This window comes from Nyctereutes procyonoides, unplaced genomic scaffold (genome assembly GCF_905146905.1).
Source record: "Nyctereutes procyonoides isolate TBG_1078 unplaced genomic scaffold, NYPRO_anot_genome, whole genome shotgun sequence".
Taxonomy (NCBI): Eukaryota; Metazoa; Chordata; class Mammalia; order Carnivora; family Canidae; genus Nyctereutes; species Nyctereutes procyonoides.
Window position 1 is genome coordinate 21910550 of NW_026575020.1, and position 27480 is coordinate 21938029.

At 48.2% G+C, this 27480-nt stretch overlaps 1 protein-coding gene across 2 annotated transcripts in view; it reads left to right on the forward strand.

Moving 5' to 3' along the window:
* Nucleotides 1–27480, forward strand: part of ASIC2 (acid sensing ion channel subunit 2) — a 999134-nt gene that overhangs the window by 883711 nt on the left and 87943 nt on the right. For both annotated transcript variants that reach the window (XM_055325634.1, XM_055325625.1), the window contains exon 2: nt 24048–24198. In XM_055325634.1, the coding sequence (XP_055181609.1) occupies nt 24048–24198 (151 nt within the window). The remainder of the gene's footprint in view (nt 1–24047; nt 24199–27480) is intronic.

The window sequence follows — 27480 nt, forward strand, 5'->3', positions numbered from 1 at the left end:
CCTCAATCTTGACTCCTCTCAACAAGAATTCTGGCTTTCTTGGTGCCAGATTCCTTGAGTAACCACCTTCCAGGACCTTCCATCCCCTGCACTGCTCAGTGCCTCTACACTATAGTGAGTCCCAAGTCCTATGCCATGGGGCATATCAAGCATACACTTGTGCACAAGAGCTCTTAATATCCCAAGACAGTACAAACTGGAAGAGATGTTTATATGCGCCCAGGCCATCTGCCCTCACACTAGTAATCCATGTAGCCTGTCTTTTAGGCTAATGGGAAGAGCAATGGATAAAATTGGGGAAAAAAAGATTCAGGCCAGTCCATGGAGAGATTTTGTGTGTTATTGTGTTAGCTGGTGTTAACTACAGAAAGGTCTATGGAACCATAATTCCATATAGGGGTGTTGGATCTGAGCATGGACTTGGAGATCGAGCCAAGTTAGGAAGTTGTGGCAGATGCTGGCAGTGCTATGTCCGTATGGCCTCTGCTCTCCTCTGTCCTGCTGTCAGAGACTTCCTGAAAAGCCCTGAGAGTGTCTGCCTGAGAGCATTCTCTGGGCACACAGACATCCTAGGCCTGAGCACTGGGCCAGTAGGAAGTTCTGAGGTGTTAGCTTTCCAGGGGCAGCTCTCAACTAATCATAAACAGGAATAAGCCAATGAATGGCCTGCTTCTTCCTCAATCAAGTATGACAACCCTGCGATTTCTTCACCATCCCTCAGTAGTCCCCTATAGGACTAAGCCCCAGGCACCACAGCAGGAGCTGGCCCTGAATGTACCCTGTATGGCTGCCTTCCTTTCCCTGTCTCAATCCCACACTCCCATCCCGGGGCTTCCTGTAGTCACCCCCGAATATACCACTACCCTTAAAACCTAGCCTCTGGAAGGATCCAGCCTGAGACAGAAATAACATATGCTCTGCCTCTTGGAGATGCACAACACACATCGGGAATTTAAAGTCCCTGAAAGCGTTGCAAGAAATAAACATGTGTACCTCTGGTGAGCCCTGCATTTTCTAACCTATGTGACCACAGAGTTGTTTTTCTTTTCCTTTAAGCATATCACAGAAATTGTGTTTTCCTGAAAATATCTTGGGAAGTGCCATGCATGCAATCAGGCACTACCCAAGTCTTGCTTTAGAAAGGTGGCTTTCAGAGAGAGGTGGCTCACCCATGATAGGCACAATAATTGCTAGCCGCATTAGCTACCTCCCGCTTTTGCCAGATGCTTTAGGATTCCAAGATTGTCACAGCGATCGTGTGATGGCGGACGGATATAGTGTCATTATTCTCACTCGATGGATGAGGAATCTGAGAGTCAGAGAGACTGAGACAGGCCCAAGATTATACAGCTCATCAGGGGCAGATCGGCACACCTAATTCCACATCTGCCCTTTCAGTGGCTTTAGATGAGGCCAGCCACCGGCCCCCCGAGGTCTCTTGTGGGTGAGCATGGTCATGTGAGCTCGAGGGGAAATGCGAGGAAAGCGGAGAGGCTATGGGTGTGCACAGGTGTGCATGCTCTTTAGGTAGCAGGTCCCTTGTTCAGATTCAGCTGCCCTGACAACTCCTCTCTCCTCTCATCTTTTCTCCACTCACACACACAAATCATCTCACTTTAGCTGTCACTTGGCTGCAATCATTTTGAAGGGATGTTTTCCAGAACCTGGGTCAGCCAGAGACAGCCCACACACAACAGCAACGACACCACACACACACACACACACACACACACACACACATACACACACACATACCTTTTATTCCTGTGCATATGTACATATATTTCCAAACATGCATGAGCTCAGATATTTGAGCATGCCTGTGCATACCTCCACTCATATAATCTTCAATATACTTGTTGTTAGTACTTGTTATATTGTCTGTCTTCCCTTCTAGACCCCTGGACTGTATAACCCACAAAAGTAGGGCTCAGAGCAAGTACTGTGTCTGGCACACAATAGGTTCTCCATAAATATGCATGGAATAACTGGATGAATCAACTCACAAATGTGCAAATTCCACTTATCTATGTAGCAGACAACAGTGTGCACACACATGCATGCAAGCACACACCCCCATTCATGTAGGCAAGCACACAGGCACACAAGAACATGCACATAGATCCCCAGTGCTGCATCTGGAGTCCAAGGTCAGGACATGGACATCTCGCCTGCTGACATGAGTCTCCTGGATGGGGTCCAGAGAGCCCCCAGCAGCCATTACTTTGCTATCAATCTATCTGCCCCATTTATACTTGAAATAAAATGTGTCGTGTCTGCTTCACTGGAGACCAATGTAGACGTGGAGGGAAATGGAGAAATATCGGCCCAGCTTGCATTCTGGCTCACTGGCTTGGGGGAGCTTAAGGCATAAACGAGTTTGGACTTAATTGACTTTTTTATTGGGCTTTAATTCACTGGTACTTTTCCAGAGGCTGACTCCAACAGGCAGATGCAGGGTTGAGCAGTCTCTGGGGCTGCCGTGTCCCCTTGCGTCTCTCCCCACACCTGCAGGACTTTGCTAAACCATGGTCCACATGGGACCACCCCTGGCCTCCGGAGCCTGACTCCTCCTGCCAGGCGCCCATCATCTGCCCCTTCCCAGTCAGCCCAAGACTGACTAGACTGAAAGCCAGCTCTGTCCCAGGCCCAGTGTGGGGTGCTGGGATGCAGAGATGGACAGAAACAGACCTTTGTGCCCTTGGAGCCTGGAATCAAACCACGAGGCAGACATAACTTGCACAGTATAAAATTACCCCAGGGACAAGGTCCAGAGGGGAACAGTGCTTCGGGCAAGGTTACCTGTTGGGCTGCTTCTGCTTCCTCTTGAAAGGGCAGAGTTTGTCAGGTAGGGCACTCCTGGGAAGCACACGCCAAGCAGGTGGAACAGCAGGTGTGAAGGCATCAGGGATGAGAGTGGAGTGTGTCAGGTGCACGTGCCAGAGGTGTCACGTGGAGGAGAGGAGAAGAGGATGCTCGTGAGTGAGGGCAGCGGGGCTCAGCACAATGAGCTCAGGTCTGGAAATCAGGAAACCTGGAGTCTGGTCCTAACTGACAGTGCGACTCTGGGCAAATCACCTTCCTTCTCTGAGTCACAGAGTCTTCGTCTAGAACATCGGGGTTTGAACTCATTGAGCTTGAAGATCTCTTCATCTTCATGCTGACATTTCTCTGCTCTCCTAAGTCACTGACTTAGCTGATGCTGGTTTCAAGTCTCTTTAAGAAGCTGACGGTGCTAAGCCCAGTGTGGAAATGCTGGTGCCTGTCCCTCTCTTGGGGCAGGGAATGTACTGGAGTCCCCCCTCTTGGGGTTGGGGGTCTGTCTTGAGTCCCATGGGCTCCAGGAGCTCTCCCCAGCAGAGTGGGAGAGTAAGACCAGTCCAGGGACAACACACTGGAGTGTCCTCTACTCTGGCAAGAAACCCTAGGCTGCATTTCAAAGCTCACCATCCAGAATCATCCAGATTCCCAAAACATCGTATTATAAAGGACGCATTTCAGTTACCCAGGGAACTTTCTCATCTCACCATATAAATGAGGCATGGCTGGAAGTGGGAACATGCTTTGAAAAACTTTAAAGCCCCATACAAATATAAATAACTTGCCCTTAATATATAGGCTGAGCATGTGTCTCAGTTTGTTGGGACACTGTCAGGTTATGCCTGTTGTTCTGATGTGATTACTGAGAATGCCCCCCACCTTTCACTCTCAAAAGTGTCCTCCTAGGGTCACTCAATGCTAAGACTACCCTGGTCATTAAGCTTTTGTGGGCAGGAATGATAGCAGAAAGGCAGTATGTGCTAGTGGAAAGGAACAGACTTTAGTACTGCCGTGACCTGAGTGTAAATCACATCCTACCTTGGGTATCTGGGAGCTCAGCTTTCTTACAAGTAAGATGGGAGTCAAACACCTTTCACGTTGAGTTGCTTGAAGAAATAAAGAAGATAGCACATGTTAGTCCTAACACATTATGTGCTCAAAATATGTTCCCTCTCCTTCTGTGTCTCCGGCAACCGCATAATACTCAGCGCTGGGCATACAGGCAATTGGGTGTTGGGTGCATGGATGAAGGAGTCCATTGGCCAATCCAGCACAGAAGCATACATTGGGGGCTATTCTCGCTGCACCCCAGTTCCCTCTTCTGTCAAATGAGCCAAGAGTTCTGAGACTCTTCCATTGTGGTGGAGGGTTTGATTCCTTGGCCAGCCTCTTCCCCCTCCCCCACCTCAGATTCTTCTTGCAGTCCTTGAGAGATATTTCTCTGCTTTTCTGCTTTTTAAAAAGGATTTTATTTATTTATTCATGAGAGACACAGAGAGAGAGAGGCAGAGACACAGGCAGAGGGAGAAGCAGGCTCCATGCAGGGAACCCAACATGGGACTCAATCCCAGGACCCCCAGGATCACGCCCCAAGTGGAGGGCAGACGCTCAACCACTGAGCCACCCAGGCATCCCTGCTCTTCTGCTTCTGATCTCCATTCAGTTTCTTTGTCTTTTTTTGTCTCTTTCTTTCTGGTAACAGTGATAGAGGCGAGAGGTGGTTCTTCATATTCATTCCAGTGCCTGACCTAGAAGATCAATGCAGACTTTGTATTTCCCAGAGTCCCTCACTGTTTCCAGAACTGCCTCATGGCACAGTGTTGTATTCTTGGGGACATTGAATTCAGAGCCCATGTATTTGGGTTTGAATCCTGGCAGAGGATTCAAGGGCTTAAAGGGCTGAGTTTGGAATAATAATTGGCTTATGGTAGAATGTCTTATAGCCTCTCAGCCTGTTTCCCATCCCTAAAGAGGGTATCACACATCAGGCTCCATGAGCATTAAGTACATAACTATGTAAGCTGTCTTGCACAATGCTTGGCCTTAGCCCAGCATCAGGGTCTTCACAACCTGGCCTGACCCACTTTTCCTGCCTCATCCACTACTTCACTCCTCCACAGACTCCCCTCCAGCCCACCTGTGTGCTCACTGCCCCCAGAGCACCCTATATATAAACACACACTTCTGTGCCTCTATTCATGTTGTTCCCTCTGCCCTTCCCTACTTTTGTCCTGAAATCCTCCTCCTCCACCTAGGCACAGTGCAAATCCAACATTCCTCCCAAAGCCACTTCTAATTCCTTCCTCAGATGGGAACTGGTCACTTGGCCCAACTCTGAGTCTCCCCATGTATATATGTCTGAGCTGCCCATTAAGGGCATCCTTCCTTCCTTCTGCTAGTGTTTATTGTAGTTATTTGCTTACACTCCTGCCCCCATCAAAGGGACTATGGAGTCCTTTAGGCTAGGAACCTTATCTTGCTCATCTCTCTTTTCTAATGACCTCAAAAACTTTGTAAGTGAGGTAGGACGTGAGCAAGTAAAATGAAAATTCCAGTCACGATTTCTAGTTCCATCTCCATGTTGGACTGAGCCAACACCATCCTATCTTCCACTACACACACATAGAAATGCAGGACAGAGTACAATAAAAAAAAAATTAATGCAGAGCCAAGCTCTAAAGAAAGGGAAACTCCATATGCCAGAAATGAGAGAGCCTTGGAACCAAGATGCCTACATAACGCCAAGACCCAGGAATAGCCAGCCCTCTGTGAAAGGGGTCTGGAAAACTTCACCTACCTACTAGGGAAATGGGTTTATGCAGGGGGCTCTAGGTGGCATGTGTGTGCATGCACATGTGTGTGTGTGCCTCTACCGGTGCACACATATACACATATCCATGCATGCATGTGTGTGCGCAGGTGCTGTGTGTGTGCACGTGTGCTTGTGTGTGTGTGCTCCACTCAGTTCAGATCAAATCCCCTGAATGCCTCCTGTGTGCAATCCCCAAGCTACACAGGGAATCTGTCCCCTCCCTCTACTCAAATGTTAGAATGTGTCCTCAGGTGGGCCTGTATTCACCACAGTCCAAACCTGTTTCCTGTATTGTCTCATTTAACCTCATGACAGCTTCCTAAGGTGGTTATTACCCACAAGAACTGAGGCAGGGGAAGTTAACTCAGTCCCTAGGTCAGGGGCAGAACCAGCCTTCGAACCCAGGCATTTTGATTCTGAACCGTGAGTTTAAATTCCGTGGTACATAATCTTATGCCACATTGTAAAAAGTTACATGCAAAAAGTTACTGAATGAAAAACGGAATGGCTGGGAGGAGCTCATAGAGCATTTCAGAATGCTGTGGTCAGGCCCAGGCCAGGCAGTGCTGAGGGACTAGGGTCCCAGCGTCCAGGCCAACTCTCTATAAAGGACACTAATTTTAAATGAAATGAACCCCCCTGGCCAGCAGGTTCTTGGGAGATACCTTTTCCTGTCTCGGGATGGTTGCATCTGGCCCCGTTTTCTCTGATTCTCTTCTCAATTTTTTTCCCTCCCCACTGTGCATCTGGCTCTAATTCCCTTCCCGGGTCCCATTTGGTGGTTACCACTTATGTTCTAAAACGCGCCATTAGGCTTCTGATGTATGGCGCGTTCAGTGGGTGGCCACGCTGATGCTCTGAGCCACTCGGGGAAATGAAGAGGCCACTGCCATCTGCCGGGAGCGCCGCCTGCCGACGATGGCTGCCAGTTGGCCTCTTGGGGCTCTGTGGGCCCAGTTGGAGGCGGGGGTGGCTGTTCCTCCATCCTCATAGGCCCTCCAGGGACACAAGCCCCAGGGTCGGCAGGTCCAGCTAAGGCGCCTGTCCCCACACATAGCTCAAACACCTGTTTGTTTACTAAGCATCATTTACTAGCCACTCAGAAATGCACCAGGAGCTGGGATAGAGAGCTAAAGATGTCTTCCCTACCCTTGCGGGGTTTACCGGGTGTTACTCCAGGCTGGGTCGGGACTGGTCTAGGTCTGGGAGGGGAATCACCACTGCAGCTGAGTGGTCTGGGGGCAGCACAGGCTGCCAAAGGGACACTGTCCTGGCAGCGTGGACACACGGTCCTCTAGCACTGTATATTTTTACAAGAAACAAGAGTAAGCGGGGCTGTAGAAAGCCCTGCCAGTTACTCTAAGAAATTGTTGCGATCCCTCAGGAACCCTGGAATTTTATCAATGGAAGGATCCTTGAAGGCTTTTTTTCCTGTCTTTTAAGCCAGGCTGACCCATTCAAATACCACCACCCCCGTTTAGCCATCCTTACAATGTGTCCCTCCAGTGGTGGCTGGTATCTGAGATAGGCCTTCAAGTCCTATTTCCTTCTCCCCATTGGTGCCTGCCTTGACTCAGGCTCATCTTCCCCTTGCATGCAGTAATGACTATAATGAGCATGGCTGTCTATATTAGATCAATTCTCACAACAATCTAATGAGGTGGATCCTAGCCCCCATTTCCAGATGAGAAAACTGAGGATCATAGCAGTCAAGTGCCTTGGTAAGGTCACACAGCTAGTAAGCAATGGCATATGGATCTGAGCCCAAAAACTCACACTGTCACTGACTCAGACTACTTGCCAAACCCATGAGTCCTTACCCTGACTTGGATCCTCACCCTCATTCTGTTCACCTCCAAGCAGGGGCACAAGCCTTCCTAGATACGTTGGCTATCTGTCCTGTCTCCACTGCAGCATCTCCTACTGTTCAGAGTGAGGGTCTCTGGCTCTGGATCTTGGCTCCAAAGAATCTAGCTCTCTTCCAGAGCGTCAGCCAGTTCCCCCTCCTGAGGAGGAAAAGGGCGAGGATCCTGACCAAGACTCCCTGGTGTCCTGCTCTTGGCAATATGTTCCAACATCCCGGGTTCTTGTGGGGTGGTGGTGTTGGGAGGCTGTTCAAGGTGTTTGCATAGAAACTTCTAGTGACAGGAAGCTCACTATATCCCAACACAGCCCAGTTGATTCATCTTTGTTTAACAATTAACATATATCTCTTTTTTTTTTGGAGATTGCATACCTTTTATTTTAATTATTGAATAAAATTATCTTGTGCAACAGTTTCTAAGTTTATTCTACAAGTGCATATATCTCTTTTTATTAGGAAAATGTTCACATGTATACAAAGTAAAGAGAATAATATAATGAACCCCATGTGCCTGCCATACAGATTAAACAATATTAACATTTCGACGTTAATACGTTAACATAATGTTTCCTCTGTATGTCTATTCCTCTCCAACCCTCATTTAAGGATGATTATAATGATTTAACATTTCCTTTTTGTTGTAAAACGTATGCATGTTGAAATGCACATATCTTACCTATATTGCTCTGACAAATGGATACAGGTGTGTAACCCATACGTTTATGATATAGAATATGTCCAGGATGTCTAGGTGGCTCAGTGGTTGAGCGCCTGCCTTCAGCTCAGGGCCTGATCCTGGGATCCAGAATCAAGTCCCACATCAGGCTCCCTGCGAGGAGCCTGCTTCTCCCTCTGCCTGTTCTCTGCCTCTCTGTCTGTGTCTCTCATGAATAAATAAAATCTTTAAGAAAAATATGTTCATCTCCGCAGAAAGATTATTGTTGGACATTTTAATTGATATTTCCCTACGACCCACTGAAATCCTAGAACTATTCTCCACAGGAGTAGGATATCACACTCCTCCTAATGGTATCCCTTTAAATATTTGCAGATGGCAGCTGTGGTCCTCCTCAAGTGTGCTCTTTTCCATCCTAAATACCCCCCAGTTCCTCTAGCCATTTCTTCTTTGTCTTTGGAGGACTGGAGACTGGCTGCTAATATTGCTAAAGGAGACTTGATCTCCTTGTCAGATCTCTCCCCAGCCCATTCAACCTGGAGCCTTGTTGGTAGGCAGAGGTTTGCTATGAGAGGTCTGGACACCTGCTAAATTTTCTACTTGGAAGAAACCTGGCTCATGAGATGGGACCATACAGGTGTCCTCACTTAATGCAGCCTTGGAACAACTAACTTGTGTGCAAAGTTATCTTTGCTTATGAAACAAATTGCAGCTTGATTCTTTTAGTCTTTCTCTTGTAGCTTAATCATTCCTCAACAAATTTCTATTAAGTACATATGAGAAACTAGGCTCTACATAGGGCACTGGGAGAAAATAGGTAAGATAGAGTCCCACAGTTTGGGGATGGAGCAAAGATAGACAACTAAATGGATGCATTTATTTTGGCATTTATTTGGCATGTGTTGGTTTCCTGCTAAATCCCTGGAAGTAGGGCAGATATAGTGAATATGGCAGCATAATGGATACTCACCCTTGAAGGACTGAGGCACTTATCCACCAAGGGACTGGCATACTGGCAGCGGACAACTCTCAGATCCAAAAATTATCTCTCTAGGAACTGTCCTCTAGAGCAGAGAGGTACCTTACCCAGGGTTCTGTTCTCTCCCTAGGAGTGGCCCAAATCCAATCCTTGCCTTAGTCTAAAATAGCCCTGGAGGGCCACCCCAGCTCTGGGGCTCCTTATGGGTCAGGGGGCTTTGCCTGCCTCCTTCGCTCCCTTATGGGTGTGGTCTGTGTGTGCAGATCTCAAGAACATTGGTTTAGGTGATGAACCTTCTGCATGCAAGTCGTCTGTCCGCTCCCCAGTGAACCAGAAAGTGAGCAGAGCCAAACAGCCTATAGCTTACAGTCCAGTGTGGAGAGATGAGCAACAACCAAATGCTTACACAAATGCACAAGTAGTCAGGGCTTGAAGGGAAAGTATAGCCTACATGAAGAGGGTCCCTTCTTCAGACCCGACCCTAGTTTGGAAGAGCCAACTGAGGTCTACAGTTCAAGTAAGCATTCACAGACCATCCTGTGTGATGGAATGGAGGTGACACAGAGTGCTGTCAAAGTCCCGAGAGGGCCACCTAACCTGTTCTGAAGAGGAGGGTGGGCAGTCAGGAAGGGCTTTCAAGAGGAGTTGGTGCCAGGCTGAGACACAAAGAATGAGTAAGGGTTATCTGGGTAAAAGAGGGGGAGGGATCCTAAGCACAGTAATCATCATTTCTGCCAGTACAAAGGCATGAAGTAATATGGCATGCTTGAGGAAGGGCATAGTTGGGCAGAGATGACTCAGGCGGTGTAAGAGAGAAGAGGCTAGAAGCAGCTACCCAGGGTGCCAGTCATCAACCCAACCAAGGAGTTCTATCAGCCCAGCCAAGGGGTTTTCAGACATGGAAGGGTTTAAGCAGGGAGTCTACTTTCCAGAAAGATCCCCTGGCCACTATGTGGAAAATGAATGAGGGGAAAAGAGTGGGGGGCAGAGGGGCCACCGTGCAGGAGGCTGTGGCAGGTAACAGAAAGATAAGAGTAGCATCACACCGATTCACAGCTAATACTAGGAGCTGAGTAGAGGAAATTAGATGGAGGGATGTTCTCAAGGTAGGACCTGCAAGACTTAAACCTGCAGAGAACTGCTAGCTTGCCCCTCATTTCTCCAGTTTGGGGGAACAGAGTTATGAAACTTTAGCTAAATTTTGGGGATACGGCAAAGACACCACTGGGTCACTCTGCAGAGCCACAAGTCATCCCTCCGCCATGCCTAGGAAACAACTCACACTCACCAGGTTTCATACTTGTAATTACTCTTGTTTATATTCCCACATGTTGGAACATGCTCATATGCAAATCTTAGGTTTTGCTCCATTGCTGAGAAATATTTGTATGTATTTTTGGTGGCTGTTCCATAGTGGGATGCACAGAGGTTTCTTCATCCCATAGTTGTGGCAGAGACCCAGCTCTGCTTCTGATGCTCTGCATAATCTTGGGTGAGTAGTTTTAGCCTCTTGTGGAATCTGTTGATTCTTCCCTAACAATGAGAGCAATAAACGCAAGGTTGCCAGGAGGTTTGAATGGGGTCACGACATAAACACATGAAGGTAGCAGGTATTCAGTCTCATTTACCCTCTAAGGAAGATCTGCAACTATTATCAGGAAACTCCCAAAGGACTCACCAAATGTTCACCCCCCACCTTAGACCCCAAGAGAACAGTTGACAGGGCTGAAGACACAGCAAAGCCTACGGAATTGACATTTCATCCCTGCTAACAGCTTTTGAGAACTCATTCTGGATCAGCCCACTCATCATTTCAATTTCATGGGTCCCCATGGCATGTCTGTGAGGCAGGTATGGCCCGTCCACTTGACATGTGGGAAAGCAGAGTCATGAAACCAGAAGCTAAATTGCCTGGTCTTCATTACCACCTAACCCTGAGAGGTATATGGTCCCCATTTTTCAGATGAAGAATCAGAAGGTCAGAGAAAATAAGTAACTAGCCCAAGGTCACATGGCTCAGGACTGTCAGGATGTGCCAGTGCCATTCACATCTCCTATTATTCACTGCTGCATGAGTCCTCTAAAGTAACTCACCCTCTCTATGCCCTGGTTTCTTCATCTGAAAATAAGACAACCGTCTATTTTGCAAGCTTATTGTGAAAATCTGTTGTCATGCCACTTTTGTCACAAATGTCTCCACTCCTGTCTTCATCTGACTTTGTCTGGAGCAGGGCCCCAACTACAATGAGGCAAGTAAGGCACTTGGGGTGCAAATTTCAAGAGGTGCTCATTCTCAGATGAGTGTGAATGCAGCCCTGGGAAGTGAGAGCCTCCTTAGGTTCCATGCTCTAGACACCTCATCTGCCCTTTCCTAGTCTAGGCCCTGATTTAGAGGTGAGGAGAGGGGGTGGGGCCAGGGGAGGACAGGCAAGGGTATGCTGATGTCCAAGCTGTGGCAAAAAGAAGAACCTATTGAAAATGCACACAGACCAACAGGGATGATGAGCTGGAACCTATACTACACGGTGGACCTTGCTTCATGTAATTATTCCTTAAGAGCTGCATTCTGTAAATTGAACAATGGTGGTCTTACACCTGCTTCATCTCCTTGATGTCTGAAGCTGTTTTATCTCCCTTTCTACCCAGACAATTCATGAACTCCCTGAGGATAGTGTCCATGTCTTATTATCTTTGTATCCCCAGGACCTAGCAGCATATTCAACATGTAATAGGTGCTCCTTGGATGTCAAATAACCAAAGAATGCTTTGTCTTCCACTCTGAAAGACCCTAATCATCTCAGGTCCTTTGGTACTTGGATCATAAGTCAAGGAACTGTGGTACAATGAAAAATACAGCCTCCTAGGAGTCTAGTCTACCAATCTGAGACATGGGGATACTCAGGAAGTATTAGCCCAATTTAAAAAGCTAGTAAGTGCCAGAATTGAGATTTGATTCCAAAGCTTGTTTGTGCTCCATTCTAGTGCAGGGACAAGTCTAAGCCCTTTTGAAGTATGCAAAGTCCTACCTCTGCCTCTGTCACCAACTAAAATTGGTTATAACTCAACCCCTGAAGTTGTGCCTCTTATTGCCATCTGGCATCTGCCCAAACCTTCCACATTCAAGAATCACTGCTTGTTACAGAAACACTGGCACTGCCAGTAGAACTTATGTTCTTCTGGCACAAGGATGGCAAACAGGATTCATCTAATAGACTCATAGCAGCAGCCAGAATTGTTGGACTGAAAGAAAAACTGTCAGGCCCAGAGAGAAAGAAAGTTGTGATCAATCAGTTATGTCTGCTATGGACCTACAAAGGAGAGTGGCATCATGCATGCTATGTATCTGCTAGCCAGGCCTTAATTCCACAAGTCAGGAGAGCAATCTGATTAAACTACCAGAAACCCTCTGCATTTGTGAATCTGTGATGGCTTTGAACATGCTTTGCTACTAAAATTACATTCTATTCAACCTCCAAGACCAGCTCGTGGGAAGACTAGAAGACAATGACATTCTCTGAGTATTTCCTAGAAAAGCTGAAATATGTTTTTAATGAGAAAACATGAAATCTGTAAGAATATAGTATGAGGATTTCAGTGCCATGTGGGTAGTTACCTATTTGACCTTTTCTTGATCAGCTGTAGAATCAGCCTGCCTTGGGATTATATTCAGCCCTGGCATTAATTGGAACATCTGCTTTTCCTTTGCAAACATCATAAACCATCATTTGGTTTTTACTGATGCATTGTTTTCAGTGCAGCCCTATAGAATAATGTGAAATTAACCAGGAACCCAACAGAACACATTTCCGATTCCTTCCTTTCCCTTCCTCATCCCACACCTGCCCCCCCAAAAAAAGCAATTCCCAGCAGGTGTCCGATGAGGCAGGTGCAAGTAGTGACTCGTGTCTTATCTCAGAGTTGGTCATCCAGGTATAAATCACACTCACAGTGAAAAATGAAGCCCTCCCAACTCCTGGAAATAGGTACTAGGAAGGTGAGGGAAAGGTGAAGTTCAACTGAGCAGAAATATCCAGGAAAGGTAATACAAACTTCTTATATAGGGATAGCCAAGGAATGTTCCAGAAAAGATCTAACACAGCCTTAGGGAGAATCAAGCAGATCACATATTCCTGGAAATCCAGCAGGCAGCAGGTAGAAGTGCGCACACAGCTATAGTCAGAAGATCAAGGAAGGAACTGTAAAAAGAACCTGTAACAAGGACTATGGCCTGAGGTACATCCTCTGCCAGGTACATCCGTCATCTCATGAGTAACGAAAACATAGACCAAGATGTTATCTAAGAGAGAGGACAAAACTAAGATGTTCCACTCTCCAGAACATACAAATGTGGCAGGTCACAGGGCCACATGCCAGTAGGTCTGGGCTGCTGGGTCTTGAACACGTGCTGCCCCCAGTCTGCCTTGCCTGGACACTGGGACAGACTGGGAAGCAGGAATCATGTCAGTACAGTTAGAAACAGAGTGAAGGCAGCAGAAGAAAACGGTAGCACAACCGTGGACGGTTTGTGACCATACTTTCTCCTTCACTTTTTATTGGCTTCTTCCCTTCTTAAAGGCAAGGAATCCCTCTTGGTCCCTGCTCCTCACATCTGGCAACAGTTAAGGGGTTCCCCTTTGCAGTCAGCCTTGGATCCCCAGAAACGTGCTCTTTTGATTTATCCACTTGCCCTGGCCCTGTGACCCTAGATTTGGCGTGGCAACCTGTTGACAATGGGCAGATCAGAGAGCCAGGTTGGAGGGAGGAAGGGGTTCTGAGACTGACACAGATATCCTTGGAGAGAACTGCATCTCTGTCTTAATAATTATCTACTATCTGACAGCTAAGCTCCATTATTCATTGTGCACAGTGTCTGGCACATAGTAGGTATTCAACTAAGGTAATCTGACCCCAAAGTCTGTGTTTATCCACAAATCCTGCCCATATTTTAGCATAGCTCATGGTTGTCTAGGGTATTAGTTTCCAATAGAGGAAGAGAGATGGAATGATGGGCAGATAGTCAGGGCTCAGCAGGCAGCCAGAAGCCTGGGCTGGCATCACTGGTCTTCCTGATAGCATCCAAATGGCCCTTCTTAGCCCAGGAGTCAGTCTAAGGGGTCTGTCTCAACTTTCTAAATACCCTGGTGTCACCTTCACTTTGCCTATAGAGAATTTTGTAACACCTCCAGAACCCCCTCCATCACTGCCCTCCAGGCAGCTTTCCTTCTATGTATTCCCACAGCACCTGGCACCACCCAGTATTGTCTGCAGGGCCACCTTCTCTTCTAGGCAATTCCTAAAGGATTGACTCATTTCTGTATCCCCAACACCTAAGGCAGTGCCTAGAACACAAGGGGTGTTCTGTAGATGTTCACTAAATGAATGAATAGATGAGCTGTGACCATGGCCCCAGAAGAACAACACCTCAGATTCAATTCCCACAGTAGAATAACAACTCTGTCCCTCCTCTGCTCCTACCAGGCTTAAGCATGATGCAAACGACAAACAAAAATGTTCCCTGCCTGGGCTGAGGGCTTTCCCCCCCACAGAGCACTTTCAGAGCCATTATGGCCCTTTTGATCTTTACAATTCTATTGAAAGGTACTCTTGCCAGCACTTTGGAGATGAAGGATCAAGAGCCAAAAAGATGAAATAACCTCCAAATCAGTGCAGAGCCAGCACTGGAAGCTGGGACTACCTGGTTCCCAATTCCATGCTTTTTGTCTTTCACCTAGATATCTTCCATAAGTGCCTACTCTATGCTGGATATGGAGCCAGGCACTGGGGATCCAGAGATGGAAATGCTACAGACCCTCCTTCCCCCAGGAATCAGACAGTAGAGCCTTAGCAGAAAGAACAGCCAACCTGTTGCTGAATCCCATTTGAAACTTCCGTCAAGCCAGGCTCTGGGCCCCACGCAGTCAAGCTGCAGTCCAGCTTGAAAGGCATCTGGTTCCCCACATCCCACTTTACAACCTCAAGACCAATATGGGATTCTCACATGAGCTGTCAGGTGGGATTCATCAGCAGAGGCCTGGCATTTCCAGCGACTCTGCAGGTGAACCGCCGGAGTGCCTTCAAGTTGCCCCTTTGTCTCCATGAGTCATCCTCCAAGAGCACATTAGTCACGTAATCTATATTTTTATTCGGAGGCATCTTTTTTTTTTTAATAGTCCTCACCAGACAGATACAATACAGGCCTTTGCTGCGTACACATTTCAGGTGAGAGTGGTTGGCGGGAGAGCACCGTGTCCTCAGTAAGGAGTAAAAGGGAAGACCTTTAACAGTAATCTTTGCGTCTGGTGAGAATGTGTCATCAGCTTTGTTATTGCCAAACTCACTCCTTAGAGTTTTCTTAGAAAAGGGAAAAAAAAAAAAAGAAGAAGAAGAAAAAGGCCAGAAAGTCATCTGTTCCCTCTTCCACGCAAAACCATGAGAACAAAGCCAGCTCCCTGCCAGTGACAGGGCTTCTCGTAATTTGGAATGTGCCTTAAACCCCAATGTCAATAGCCAAAAACTTTCGAAATTAAAGTCAGTTCTGGAACATTTTGGAAATGTTAAAAAAAAAAAAAAAAAAAAAACGATACAGTTTTTGCTCACAAAATGTTTGAGCTGGAGGAGAACACTCAGAGTCACCCATTCCTCCCTTCATGCTGTTTTCCCAGCTGACAGACAGATTTGCAGCTGCTTGATGCTCTTTCCTTCTGCATGGTGCTCACACAACCCCTCCTGCACAGTCTAGAGCTCTCTGGACAGTTGCCCGGTGGACAAGGCCCTGCTGCACTCAGGCTCAGAGGGAGGAGGCAAAAGGGCCTCTCAGTGAAACAGGCACAGGGAATGTCACATCCCAGCAGAGAGGTGCAGGGGCGTGGAGGAAGGGCCACATTAGCATCTCATACATTCTAATAATGCCTAGCATACTTCCACCAACCCATATATAAAAGAGAAAGTCAGGTGAACCACTCTTTAGCTGTAGGACCTTGGATGAGATATTTAGGCTCCCGGAGCCTCAGTTTTCTCATTTGCACTGGGTGGAATCATTGGGGTTTGTGAGCTTGAAAGGATAGAAGGGGTATAGAGCAGTGGGCACAGCACTCGACTCTGTCAATGTTCAGTGACTGCTCATTCTTGCCTTTCCCCCCAGAAAGTTGCTTCTGAAGAACATGACATTAATGATGCCCTAAAAAAAAGATGGTGGCCTCCTGGTTGGGAAGAGGTGATGAATGGTGGCAAAGGGGCCATGTTCCGTTATTCATTACCAGGAATAGCACCAACAACATGGACATGCTTTCATGGGTATTTGTCGCAATTGTCTTTTTAAATCTCCTTGTAGGGAAAACACACAGTCATGCAACAGTCCTTGGAATGAGATAACTAGTCTGAAATTCCTGTTGCAGGAACTGATGAACGAGCAAGTAGAGATTTTAATAAGATACAGTCCTTGCCTTCAAAGAGCTGACCGTCTCTGGCAGCCGCCACCCCATGCATCAGTCCCTCTGCTGTATTTTTGTCCTCAAACACACTATTGCAACTTCAGGAAACAAAAGGCAGATTCATTTTGTTTCCTGGAAGCCTGGTAACCCATTTGACAGAATTTTGCACTTCCCAATTGTGTGAAATGTGTTTTAGGAGCTTGAAAGAGGCACATCAAACAAATAAGACAAAATGGTTGGCTTTAACATGCATGGTATTTTGAAAACAGCCTGATGAGAAATTTCAGTAACTCATTGAGAGGAAAGCTTAGTCAACTCAGCAGGAGACAGGCAGGAAGAGGGAAAGGCTGAATTTTGGAGGCATCTTGGAGCAGTACAATTTCATTTCCTTCAAGTGTAATAAGCAAGAAGAGACAAGAAACCTACTGCCTTAGAGAAACCCTAAAGGTCAGGATTAATGAATGAACTAGAAGACCTGAAGCTTGCAGCTTTAGTTGTGTTCTGGTGAGTGGATATTTCAACAATCCTTGCGGGAACTTATATATAATTTATTTTCTTAAGTAGGTACATGGTGTAGAAATGTTGTTTGCACTATTAATTGAACCAGAAAACTGTGTCTTCATGGGTATCAGCTGTTCCTAACCTTTCCCAGCAAGGGCTCTGCTTTGCATTTCCCGGACTCTGTAAGGCAGGGGACCCCAGCAGGTCACACCGAGCCTGGATGCTAGCAGCTGTCAATCTTTCTCATATTCCTGGACACAATGCTGTGAGAAGGGGGTGCCTGGCCATTATCTCCAGGCCCTGGCATGTGCAAACAGAAGGCTTAGAAGAATAGGGCCAAGCTATTAAGCCTAGGTCAGATCTCATCTCTGTCCCCAAACTGGCTGTGTGACTAGGGCAGGTCACTTTACCTCTTTGGACTTTAGACTCTTATGAAAAAGAGAAGTTTGGATGAGAAAATGCTTGCAATTTTCCAGGATGCCTCTGACCCTGAGATGTACCTCCCCGCTACCAGGTGGGAGTGTGCCATGTTAGTGAGCCACAGTCTCACCAGTTGACGAGGGGCAGAGCAGTTTGGGAGAGGGGTATGGGAATGAGCTATAGCTACAAAGAACAGGGGGCAAGGAGCACGGGCTTTGGAACTAGGCAAAAGTGAATTTTTGCCCTGAGTTCTCCACTGCCCAGCTCTGTGACTTGGCTAGGCCCTTCTGGGCCTGTTTTGTTATCCATGAAATGGAGGTGATAGTACCAACCTCATGGGGCTGTTGCAAAAATTAGTGCTGGCGGTTGTAAAGTGAATGGTACTCCAGGGATGGTAGCAAATTTCAGAGCTACTCTAAGAGTTACAGGAAGGCAGTGAGACATTTTCCCCATCCCCACACCCGTGTCGCTTTAGCTTAAAATGTGTCAACTGCAGATTGGTGGGAATCTTTCCACCATACCAATAACTGGTTACAATTTGGTTGGAATTCAAGTGTAGATTTTCAAAACGGGTTGTATGCATGCAAGCATCTCCTGCTCCTACAGAACCCCATGGTGCCAGTAATCTCATGGGCTGCCCAGGGCTTCCGCAACTGGCTTAGCATTATTAAGGAGTAAGCAATCTGCGGCACACGGCAGTCTTCATCTCCTGTAACTACTTCAAGATGAGCTTGGATTATAGGGACATAAGCAGAGGGCAAGAACCCTCAATTCATCTTGGCCTCCCTAGCCATAACCCAAATGACTAATCTCTCTTCTGCTGAAAAGGAGAAACCCCACCTCCCATCCTTGTATGGATTCATAACTAGTAAAGATGTCTATTAGGTAATCATCCAAACCAACCCGCTTACATCCTCTCATTTAGGCTGTCCAGTCACATGGCAAGATTATCTTGCCAGGTTTGTAGGTGAGGCAATGCACCCAGGACAGAAAATACCGTGTTTCAGGCCACGGACTTGACAAATAATAGGGAGCTGCATTGATTGCCTCCTGTCTGGCTCCAAATCCCAGGCTTCCTTCCTTGTGACTTCCTTGGTGAAAGTCTCACCTGCAAGTCCTAGCTCTACTATCTACCTCCTCAGTAGCCTCAGTCTCCTCCACTGTAAAATGGGGATGTGATTGCAAGAGCCTCCCCATCAGGGGAGCTGGACCATAATTAGGAGGGTGAGAACACCTATGGAAATGCCAAGTGGCACAAAGTCGAGACTCAGAAATTGCTGGCTTCCTCCCCTTAACGAGGCCACTGAGAAAGTTGCCACCAAACGTAGGCAGTCTAAGCCATAACGCACCGTGGAAATGTTAGCAATGAAGGTGATGGTCATGGGCCTCATTTTTATCTCAGGATCCACCCACCTCCTCCTTCCTGGAGATTCAGGTTTGAAAGGTGCACCATTAACTCTCATACACCAACCCAACTGTGTCCAATTCCAGACTCTTAGCAACCCATAGGATCTGGTCCTGCTATCCGCAATGGGGCTGTCAGCACTTACGGAGAGAGCAGAGCAATGCCTGGGAGAATGGCAGGTCTGAAGAAACAGTGAGCTGGGCCTGACAATCTGGACTTAAGTAAACTGTATTTTCTGGCTGGGGACGATAAGACATAAATTTGAAGCGTGTGTTACACTTATACATCATTATGCCCCGAAACAGGGAAGGAGAGCTGCATCTTGTCCCAGGTTTGTAGCGAAACTGTGTAATGTGTAAATAGCTCTCAGGCCTTTGATGTTGAGCAGAGAGGAAAATAATCCTCTCGGAAACACCAGGCAGGAGCCGTGGGCGCAGCAGCACAGGCAGGGAGGCTGGCAGAGGCGTGCAGCCAGGACGGACCTGCTGTCTCTGAGCCCTTTCTCCTACCCCCAAGAAGGTAGACTCTTAGTTCCCAGAGGAATTATTTCCCCTAATGCCTTCCTGCAGAAGCAAGCAAAAATGCTCAGGTACAGTGAAGCGGGAAGCTGAGAACAGCCTCAGCAGAGAAAGGGAAGGGAGAGAGGATGGTACACGATGTCAGGTCCACCTCCTGCCAGCAAGACTGACCAGCCCTGAAGGGCACCTCCCAGAGGTGGGCTAGGTGCTAAGGGTTGGCAGTACCTTGCAGTCCCCTCCTTCATTCAACAAACACGGTCCCTGCACTTGCAGAGCTTACAGTGGAGCGAAGATATGGCCAACAAATAACCACATGAATAACCACCTAGTTACACACTTTACTGTGCACTATAAAGGGGCAAAACGGGAGATATGAAGCTGTGAGACAAGACATACCGATTTAAACGGAGGCTGGGAGCAGGGCCATGGGAGTGGTCAAGCGAGGCCTCTGAGGAAGGCAGGAAGGCAGACCGAGGGTGTGCTGGGAACATTCTAGACCAAAGAAACAGCACTCAGAAAGGGCCTGCAGGGGGAAGAGCTTGTTGCACATTCCAAGAACTGCAGAGGCTGGGTGCTAGAGGCATGTGACAAAAGGGAGGATGGGACACCAGGCCAAACCACACAGGGCCCCCTGCGAGGATTTAGGGACTTAATCCTAAATGCGCCGGGAAGCTGCAGAAGGATGTCAAGCCCCTTTATGGTGATCGCAACTCAAGAAAGAACATGGCCATCATAGATCATCATGTGGCCATCGCTATGGCTATGGTCACCCTCCAGCTCCCTGCCCTGCAACTCTGGTCACCACCACCCTGACCGAGCTCTGATGCGCATTGGTTCACACTTGGCAAGTGTGTGTGCTTGCTCCAGCACCCCCTTACCCCTCCTGCCCCTAGAAGAAGATGAAACTGACACCCAGGCCCCTGCAGGAGCCACCCCCTGGGCCTAGGATAAGTATCAGGCCTGGTGAGGGGGCAGCCAAGGATGGGGAGTGAGTCTCTATCACTGTCACCATGGAGACTCGTCTGATCCCTCCTCTGGAGGGGTATGCACGAGGCTTCAGTGGTCCCAGCCCAGTGTTCCACACAGAGCAGGCACTGTGTCAGTAACCAGCTAAAGGTGGCAATCCTCCAGAGCCCCCATCTTCTGTTCCAGGCAGGGAAGCAGAGGGAGACTGCTATAAAGGAAGTTCAGACTGAACCCAGAGTCTGGTCCCAAACAGATAGGTCTTTACTTCACTGCCACAGGCAAGTTGCCTCCTCCCTCCCAGGCCTGCGTTTCCTTCCCCATGAAGTAAGGTGGGTCGGTGAGATGGTCTGCAAGAGCCCTTGGAGCTCCCGCACCTTATCATCCCCCTCAGAAGCTCACAGAGGGTTGATGCCCTCTCCCGACACCACCCACCCAGCATATCTGGGATCACAGACACTGGGCTGGGATCACCGCTGACCCGGGAGTATGGGTCATATTCTAACTCCAACCCAATATTCTGGAGTTCAAGTACCAAGTTGTTGCGGGGCGGGGGGTGGAATTTGCAATAATCTGGTGCGAAGCTGAAATGTACTTTTCCTTATGACTCTCCTCATATTAGATAGGCAGTTAACATTACCAATCAATTTTGGAACCAACAAGCATATTTAGTAGATCTACAAAAAAAATTATATTAGAACACCCAGAAGTCACTCCAGATGTGTTCAACCCCTTGCAAAAGATTTGCTAACTATAAGCTTCTCTCCTCTGTTCATTACAGTGGTCCCGGAGAACATCTCTCCAGGAGACACATTCATTAGCCAAGTCCAGTTGCTACAGACAATAGCAATGATAAAGTTCAGTTTGTTTGAAAAATCATGTTCTAGCTTTCCTCCTCCACCAGGAAACTGAGGGGGTAGGGCTAGGCTGTCCTCAAATAGTGCAGCTGGTCAGGGACTCAGACATTTTATACAGTGAAGAAAACGTGTACTCTGATGTCTTGCTGGTGCTTTCCACAGGTCCTGAAGGCAGGTAACAGGGTTTATACTTCTTTGCAATCCCCATAATTATTGTGCATAGGAGGAGTACATGCATATGACTATTGGTTGGCTGATGGAAAAAGCAAGGCACAGAGTAATAGGATAAGGCTCAGAAAGGTCCCAATGACAAAGACCCAGGGGACCACAACCAGAAAAAGCATATGTATTAGACATTCATAGATTTCACATCTCAGTATCTCTACTTAATAGCTGTGTGACCTTAGGCAAGTCACTTAGCATCTCTGGGCCTCGGTTTCCTCCTCTGCACAATGGGAGCAGCAATATCTAGAGCGGTCATGGTTGCAAGAGTTAGGTGAGTTACATGAGTACCTAGCAGAGTATCTGGCACATCGTAGAGGTCTCTCTTCCTTCCTCTCATCTGGCCTTCAAGGTCTGCATGAGAAAGAGAGCCTCCAGCATCTGCCCCTGCTATCTACCTGCCCCCACACTGAAGGATGGGAAGCCAGAGACCCCATCCCCATCCCTGTGGCTTCCATGCTGCAGGAGGGGACAGTTCAATGGAACATGGCCAAGGAGGGGTCTGGGCCCAAACCTCAGTGGCTGCAGGAACCCAATACACGTGGCCTGGCTCTCTTCCAGCCAATTTTGCCAGATGTAATTTGGCTTCAGCTCAAGACTCCAAAGCAGTTATATAAGCATAATAACCCATAGCATTTGTAGAAAGCTTTTATAGTTTTCAAAGCATGTTTGCATATATTACCTCAGCTGATCTTCTCAGTAACCTTGAGAGGTAGCTAAGGAAAGGGCGAGAATGCCCATTTTATAGATGGAGTGTTGAGTCTTGGAGCATCCAAGTTCACCTGAAGTCACATGACTAATAAGTGGGATGAGCACTGGGTGTTATTCTGTATGTTGGTAAATTGAACACCAATAAAAATTAATTTATAAAAAAAAAATAAGTGGCAACATCAAACGTGGACAAAGATCCCTGCCTTCCTGGGACAGCTGGGTGGCTCAGTCGGTTAAGCATCTGCCTTCCACTCTGGGATTGAGCCCCACATCAGGCTCCCTGTTCAGCTGGGGAGTCTCCTTCTCTCTTTCTCTTTGTCCCTCCCCATGCTCATGCTCTCTCTCTTGCTCACTTTCCCTCTCTCAAATAAATAAATAAAATCTTAAAAAAAAAAAAGATCTCTGCCTTCCTTATCCCAGGCTCTTCCCACACCATCACACCACATCTTTGTAATCATGTAATCATCAAGCAGAAGTGGCCCGAATACCTACTGGGTGTTAAGTCCTTGAATTCAGAAGTGAATGGCAGAGTCAAGTTCAAGAGAGATGTAGGATCAACTATTTGGGGCCATGAGATAGCTGCTATGGTGAGGAGCGAGGGGAATAAGGAGGAGGGGTGTAGCCCAACTTGATCCAGAGGTTCAGGAAGGCTTCCTGGAGGAGGACACAGAGCAGTCCAGTCTTAGACAACAGCTAGAGGCTGTCCAGACAGGAAGAGGAGTGAGAGGAGTTATAGGCAGCAGGGATAGCAAATAAAAAGCCACAAGTATGTGAACTAGTAGGGCGCATCTATGGGTGCTGCAGGTCATCTGATCTGGCTCCATCCACCCATTCATTCATTCATTCATTCAACATATATTTCCATAGCACCCCCATGCGCCAGACCCCCTATTGGCCACTACGGATAGGTACCTCAGCAAACAAGTAGATGTACTCCCTGAACACATGGAGCTTCCCTTCTAATGGAATCCCATGGACATGGATGGGAAATAGTAGAATGGAGTAGGGAGAGGGCATCATAGACGGCTGGGTATGGAGGGCCTAGATTTTAGCCTATGGGTGCTGGGGAGCCCTGCTGGATTTTAAGGGCAGGATTAGCAAGATGAGGTCTGCATTTCAGAAAGAGTGAGCCACAGCAAAGTTAGAGGATGGACTGAGAGGGTTGTCTGGAATCCAGGAGCCCAGCCAAAATTTCAGCAGCCCAGGAAGCAATAACTGGGTCCTGCGTTATGGTAGTGCAGTAGAGAAAAGGTAAAATACAAGCCGGATGTAGAGACAGCCTTACAGGCCTTGCTGGTTAATTGGACTTGGGGGTGAGGAAGAGGAAGAATGGACAGCCACTCTGAGGGGCTGGCCTGAGTCTCCTGGCAGGTGGTGATGCTATTCCCTAGGACAGGAGTGCAGGAGAACCATCCGGTGGGGCGGGGAACCTGAGGAAGTTTGTTCCCACTGGGACTTGCTAAGTGTCAGGGCACTATGGGTTCCCCTGAAGTCACATTCATCAGATGCTGGGATCGTGAGTCTGGAGCCCAAGAGAGAGCTTGGGGCTGGAGGTGCAGATTGGCCTACAGGTGAAGGTTTAACATTTAGAAGTAAACAGGGCCACCCAGGGTTGGGAGGGTGCCCAGAGGGAGAAGAGACCAGATCCCATTGCAATGAACCCCAAAGTAGTCCAGATTTGTTCTTTGATGTCAGAATCCTGCTTGGCAAAAGTCCGGCCATTAGCCACAGTGAGGAATCATTGGTCCGCAAGAGGGCTTGATTGTTACGGGCTGTGGGGACTCTGGACTAATGTTGCATTTCTCGGGTCTCACTAATCTCTAGTCTGAAGTCACTCATGTGCTTCTCTCCCTCTCATCTCTCCCTTAGGTGTTTACAAAATATGGAAAGTGTTACATGTTTAACTCAGGCGAGGATGGCAAACCTCTGCTCACCACGGTCAAGGGCGGGACAGGCAACGGGCTGGAGATCATGCTGGATATTCAGCAGGATGAGTACCTGCCCATCTGGGGAGAGACAGGTGAGCTGGCCACAGGGACCGGAGCTGTGGGTGATGGCAGAGGGGCACAGGACTCTGGAAGACTGGTTTGCTTCAGGTGGGCTGACTTGGCCCATGCTATGAAGCACAGCTCTCTATCGGGCGGGGGGGGGGTGACAACATACCAGTGAAGGGTAAGGATGTCCCTGCATGGACTCTGGTGCTCTGGGTTTCCTCAGATTTCAGTAGATGGGAGAGGGGCAGATGAGAGGCATATTGGAAGGGGACGGCAGGTGGACTGAGGGCAGTGTTGGGAAGGAGGCATGGAGGAAGGTATGATTGGGCAGGCAGGTGGCTTGTTTTCAGGAGAAGAGGAAGACATGGACAAGCCTCGTCCTCTTCCAGACATCTTAACTATCCCAACCCAGCAAGGAGGCCTAGCAGAAAGGAAAGCAGCTCCTCCACCTGGAGGAAGGTAGAGGAGTTTGCAGGGTTGGCAGGTCAAAGGGCATGGACTCAGGGGCCTGGCACCATGGTTGTGTGAGCCCCTGGGGAGGCCCAAGTGCACAGGCCCCTGAGTTAGTTCGTGCATGAATTTATTCCTATCTATTCAGCAAACTATTCATTAGCCATGTGTACTGTGTTAGGCTTTGCGCCACAATAAAGACATTAAGGTGAAAAAGACCAGGTCCTTGATCACAACCTAGGGGAGGAGACACACAATTACAGCCCAGTGTGACATGAGTGTATCCACACCAGGAGGACAGCAGCCTCTGCCTGGGTGGGAGGGCATTCAGGGAAAGCATCACAGTGCTCCAGGCATTTGAATAGTCTTGGGATGACCCTGGATTATAGGGGGGGGGGGTCCTCACAAGAGGGGTGCAGGAAGGTCAGACAGGAGAAGGTGAGGAAAACAGAAATTGGAGTGATGTAGCCAGTAAGCCCAGGGATGCTGGTGGCGTCTAGAACTCCTGCAGGTGGAGAAAGTAAAGCGGTGCCCAAGAGGGGAACATGGAAACAAAGTAGACCCAAAGCAAGAGTAGTGCTGTGTTCAGGGTATAACAGCTGGGGAGTAGGAAGGAAGCTCAAGGATGGTCCGGGGGAGGGGCTATAGGGGAGGGGGTATGGGAGAGAAAGTTACAGCAGGAAGGAGGCCTTTGGCCCTTGGATTGGAGCTGAGGTGGGTAGAGGCCAAGCAGCCAAGCCCCCACCTCTTGCAACCCCCACGCCATGATTCCTGAAGCTGACCCCTCCAATCCTAAGGTATGGCTCTGACCATACCTAGGCATTTCAGGCTTCTGAGGGCAGCCAAGGCTTCCATCCTGGAGATGACCAACTGTGAATTCCAAGCTCCCACCACCACCACTGTCTCCTTCCCATGTCTCTCACTCGAGCTCCCTGTGGGAAGAAGCGAGCATGGCCACTTCCCTCACTGTGTGGTTAGTCCTCCTGCTCCTGCAACCAAGAAGTAAAATGGCCCCCACATGTGTCACTCCAGCAATGCCTTCAAGCGGCTCACCTCAAGCGGCTCACCTCCAGGCCATCTGCTGCTTGCCGAGGAGATGCTTAGTTGGCTCCATCCACTTTTCTAAATTCAATGCCCCTGCCCTCCAGCAAACAGAGGAACGTCTGGTTTGTGCCAAGCTCTGGCATCCCTGAGGGCTGACCGACAGAGCCTGGCTTTCCAGAACATCCCTGAAACCAGCCTGTGTCCTGTCACCATGGGGGTCTGTAGACAACCCTGAGTCCTAGGAGCTGGGTCTTGGTCCCCAAATAGAGGCTCTGCCTTGTTCTCAGACACCTGAACATATTTGCTTATTGAACTGCCTGTGGCAAAGAGAAGAAATGGACAGTAAAAATGGGTCCTGAGGACCTCATACCCACAGCCCAACTACAGATTAGTTATGTGTTTGCATGGTTACGTTGGATTCCCTGCCCTGTTACCTTGATTTGAGAGGGAAAGTAAATGTATACATATACACAAGCACACACCCACACACGCACACACCCACACAATGCCAGGCACCCTATCACACGCATCTTCACACAGTACAGCTCCCCATGGCGTCTGGCCTTGGGTCTGAGCACTGGCTGTTGGTAAAATGGGATCCAAACCACAGGGCCTGCCCCAGGGAATCTGCATTCTGCCTCCCAAAGCCATGGATGGATGGAGCAGGAAAGCTAAGACCATCTATTCCAGCCAATCCCCTTGTTCCTTGGTGGAGAGAGAACTGAGGCCCAGCAAGGAGTGGTGACATACTAGACATCATGTAAAGTAAAGTCATGGCCAAGACAAGGCTGTACTGACCCAAGCTTCTTGACCACCAGTTAGCACCTATGGACCATAACCAGGATTGAGGATCTGCTGTGTGCCTAACACCATGCAGGGCATGGTCAGGGATGCAGAAGACACCAGACAGGTACCCTGCCTCTCAGGAGCTTACTGTCTCAGTAGACAGCTAAACTAGAGCCCAGAATCCACAAAAGGACAACCTCACTCCTGCTGGCAACTTGAGCTATCCTTATGATCCACCATCTAGTCTCACTTAAACCATTCCCTCTAAAGTTGGGTGGTTAGGAAAGGAGGCTTCTTCTGTGAAGAAGGAGGGGTTCAGAGCAACGGCAGGGGCCAGAAGAAACCAGCTAGAGGAGAAACCGGTCTAGAAATAGAATGTTCTCTATCTGCACTGTCCAATACAGTGGCCACAATTGAGCATTTGAAATGTGGCTCATGGTAATGAGGAATTGAGTTTCTAATATCATGTCATTTTGATTAATTTAAATTGCCACAGGGGCCAGTGGCTACCACACTTGGGGAGCACAACCTGAGACTGCTCTGGTCAGCTTCTTGGATATTTGCCTTTGCTGCCACATCCCACGTTCTTCTGGGACCATAATATTCTCAGCCCTAGCCTTCCCCTCACCAAAGCCATGAGTGGTAGAAAGGGCTCTTTATCCCCACATATCAGGGAAGGAGGCTGAGGTTAGGGGACTTTACCCAGGCCACCCAACCTGATGGCCTGAATCCTTACATCCAGGCTTCCTCATCTCAACTGCACCTTTTTTCAAGCTGAGAAGTCACTGAGCAATGAGCACCTCTTGAACACTCTGGTTGCCTCAAAACCACTTGTTTCTTGGGCTGGTGAGGAGTAAGCCTCATGTGAGTTAAGACATAAGTAAGATGTACACACCTGCTTAAGGATGAGGAGTGGACTCTGGCAGGTGAGGGTTGCCTGTCCATGAGGCCACCTGAGGAGGCATGGCCACATCTTACTGCTTGGTTTTTGCTCCAAAGGACTGTGGGCACAGCCAGGCCTAGTCCTG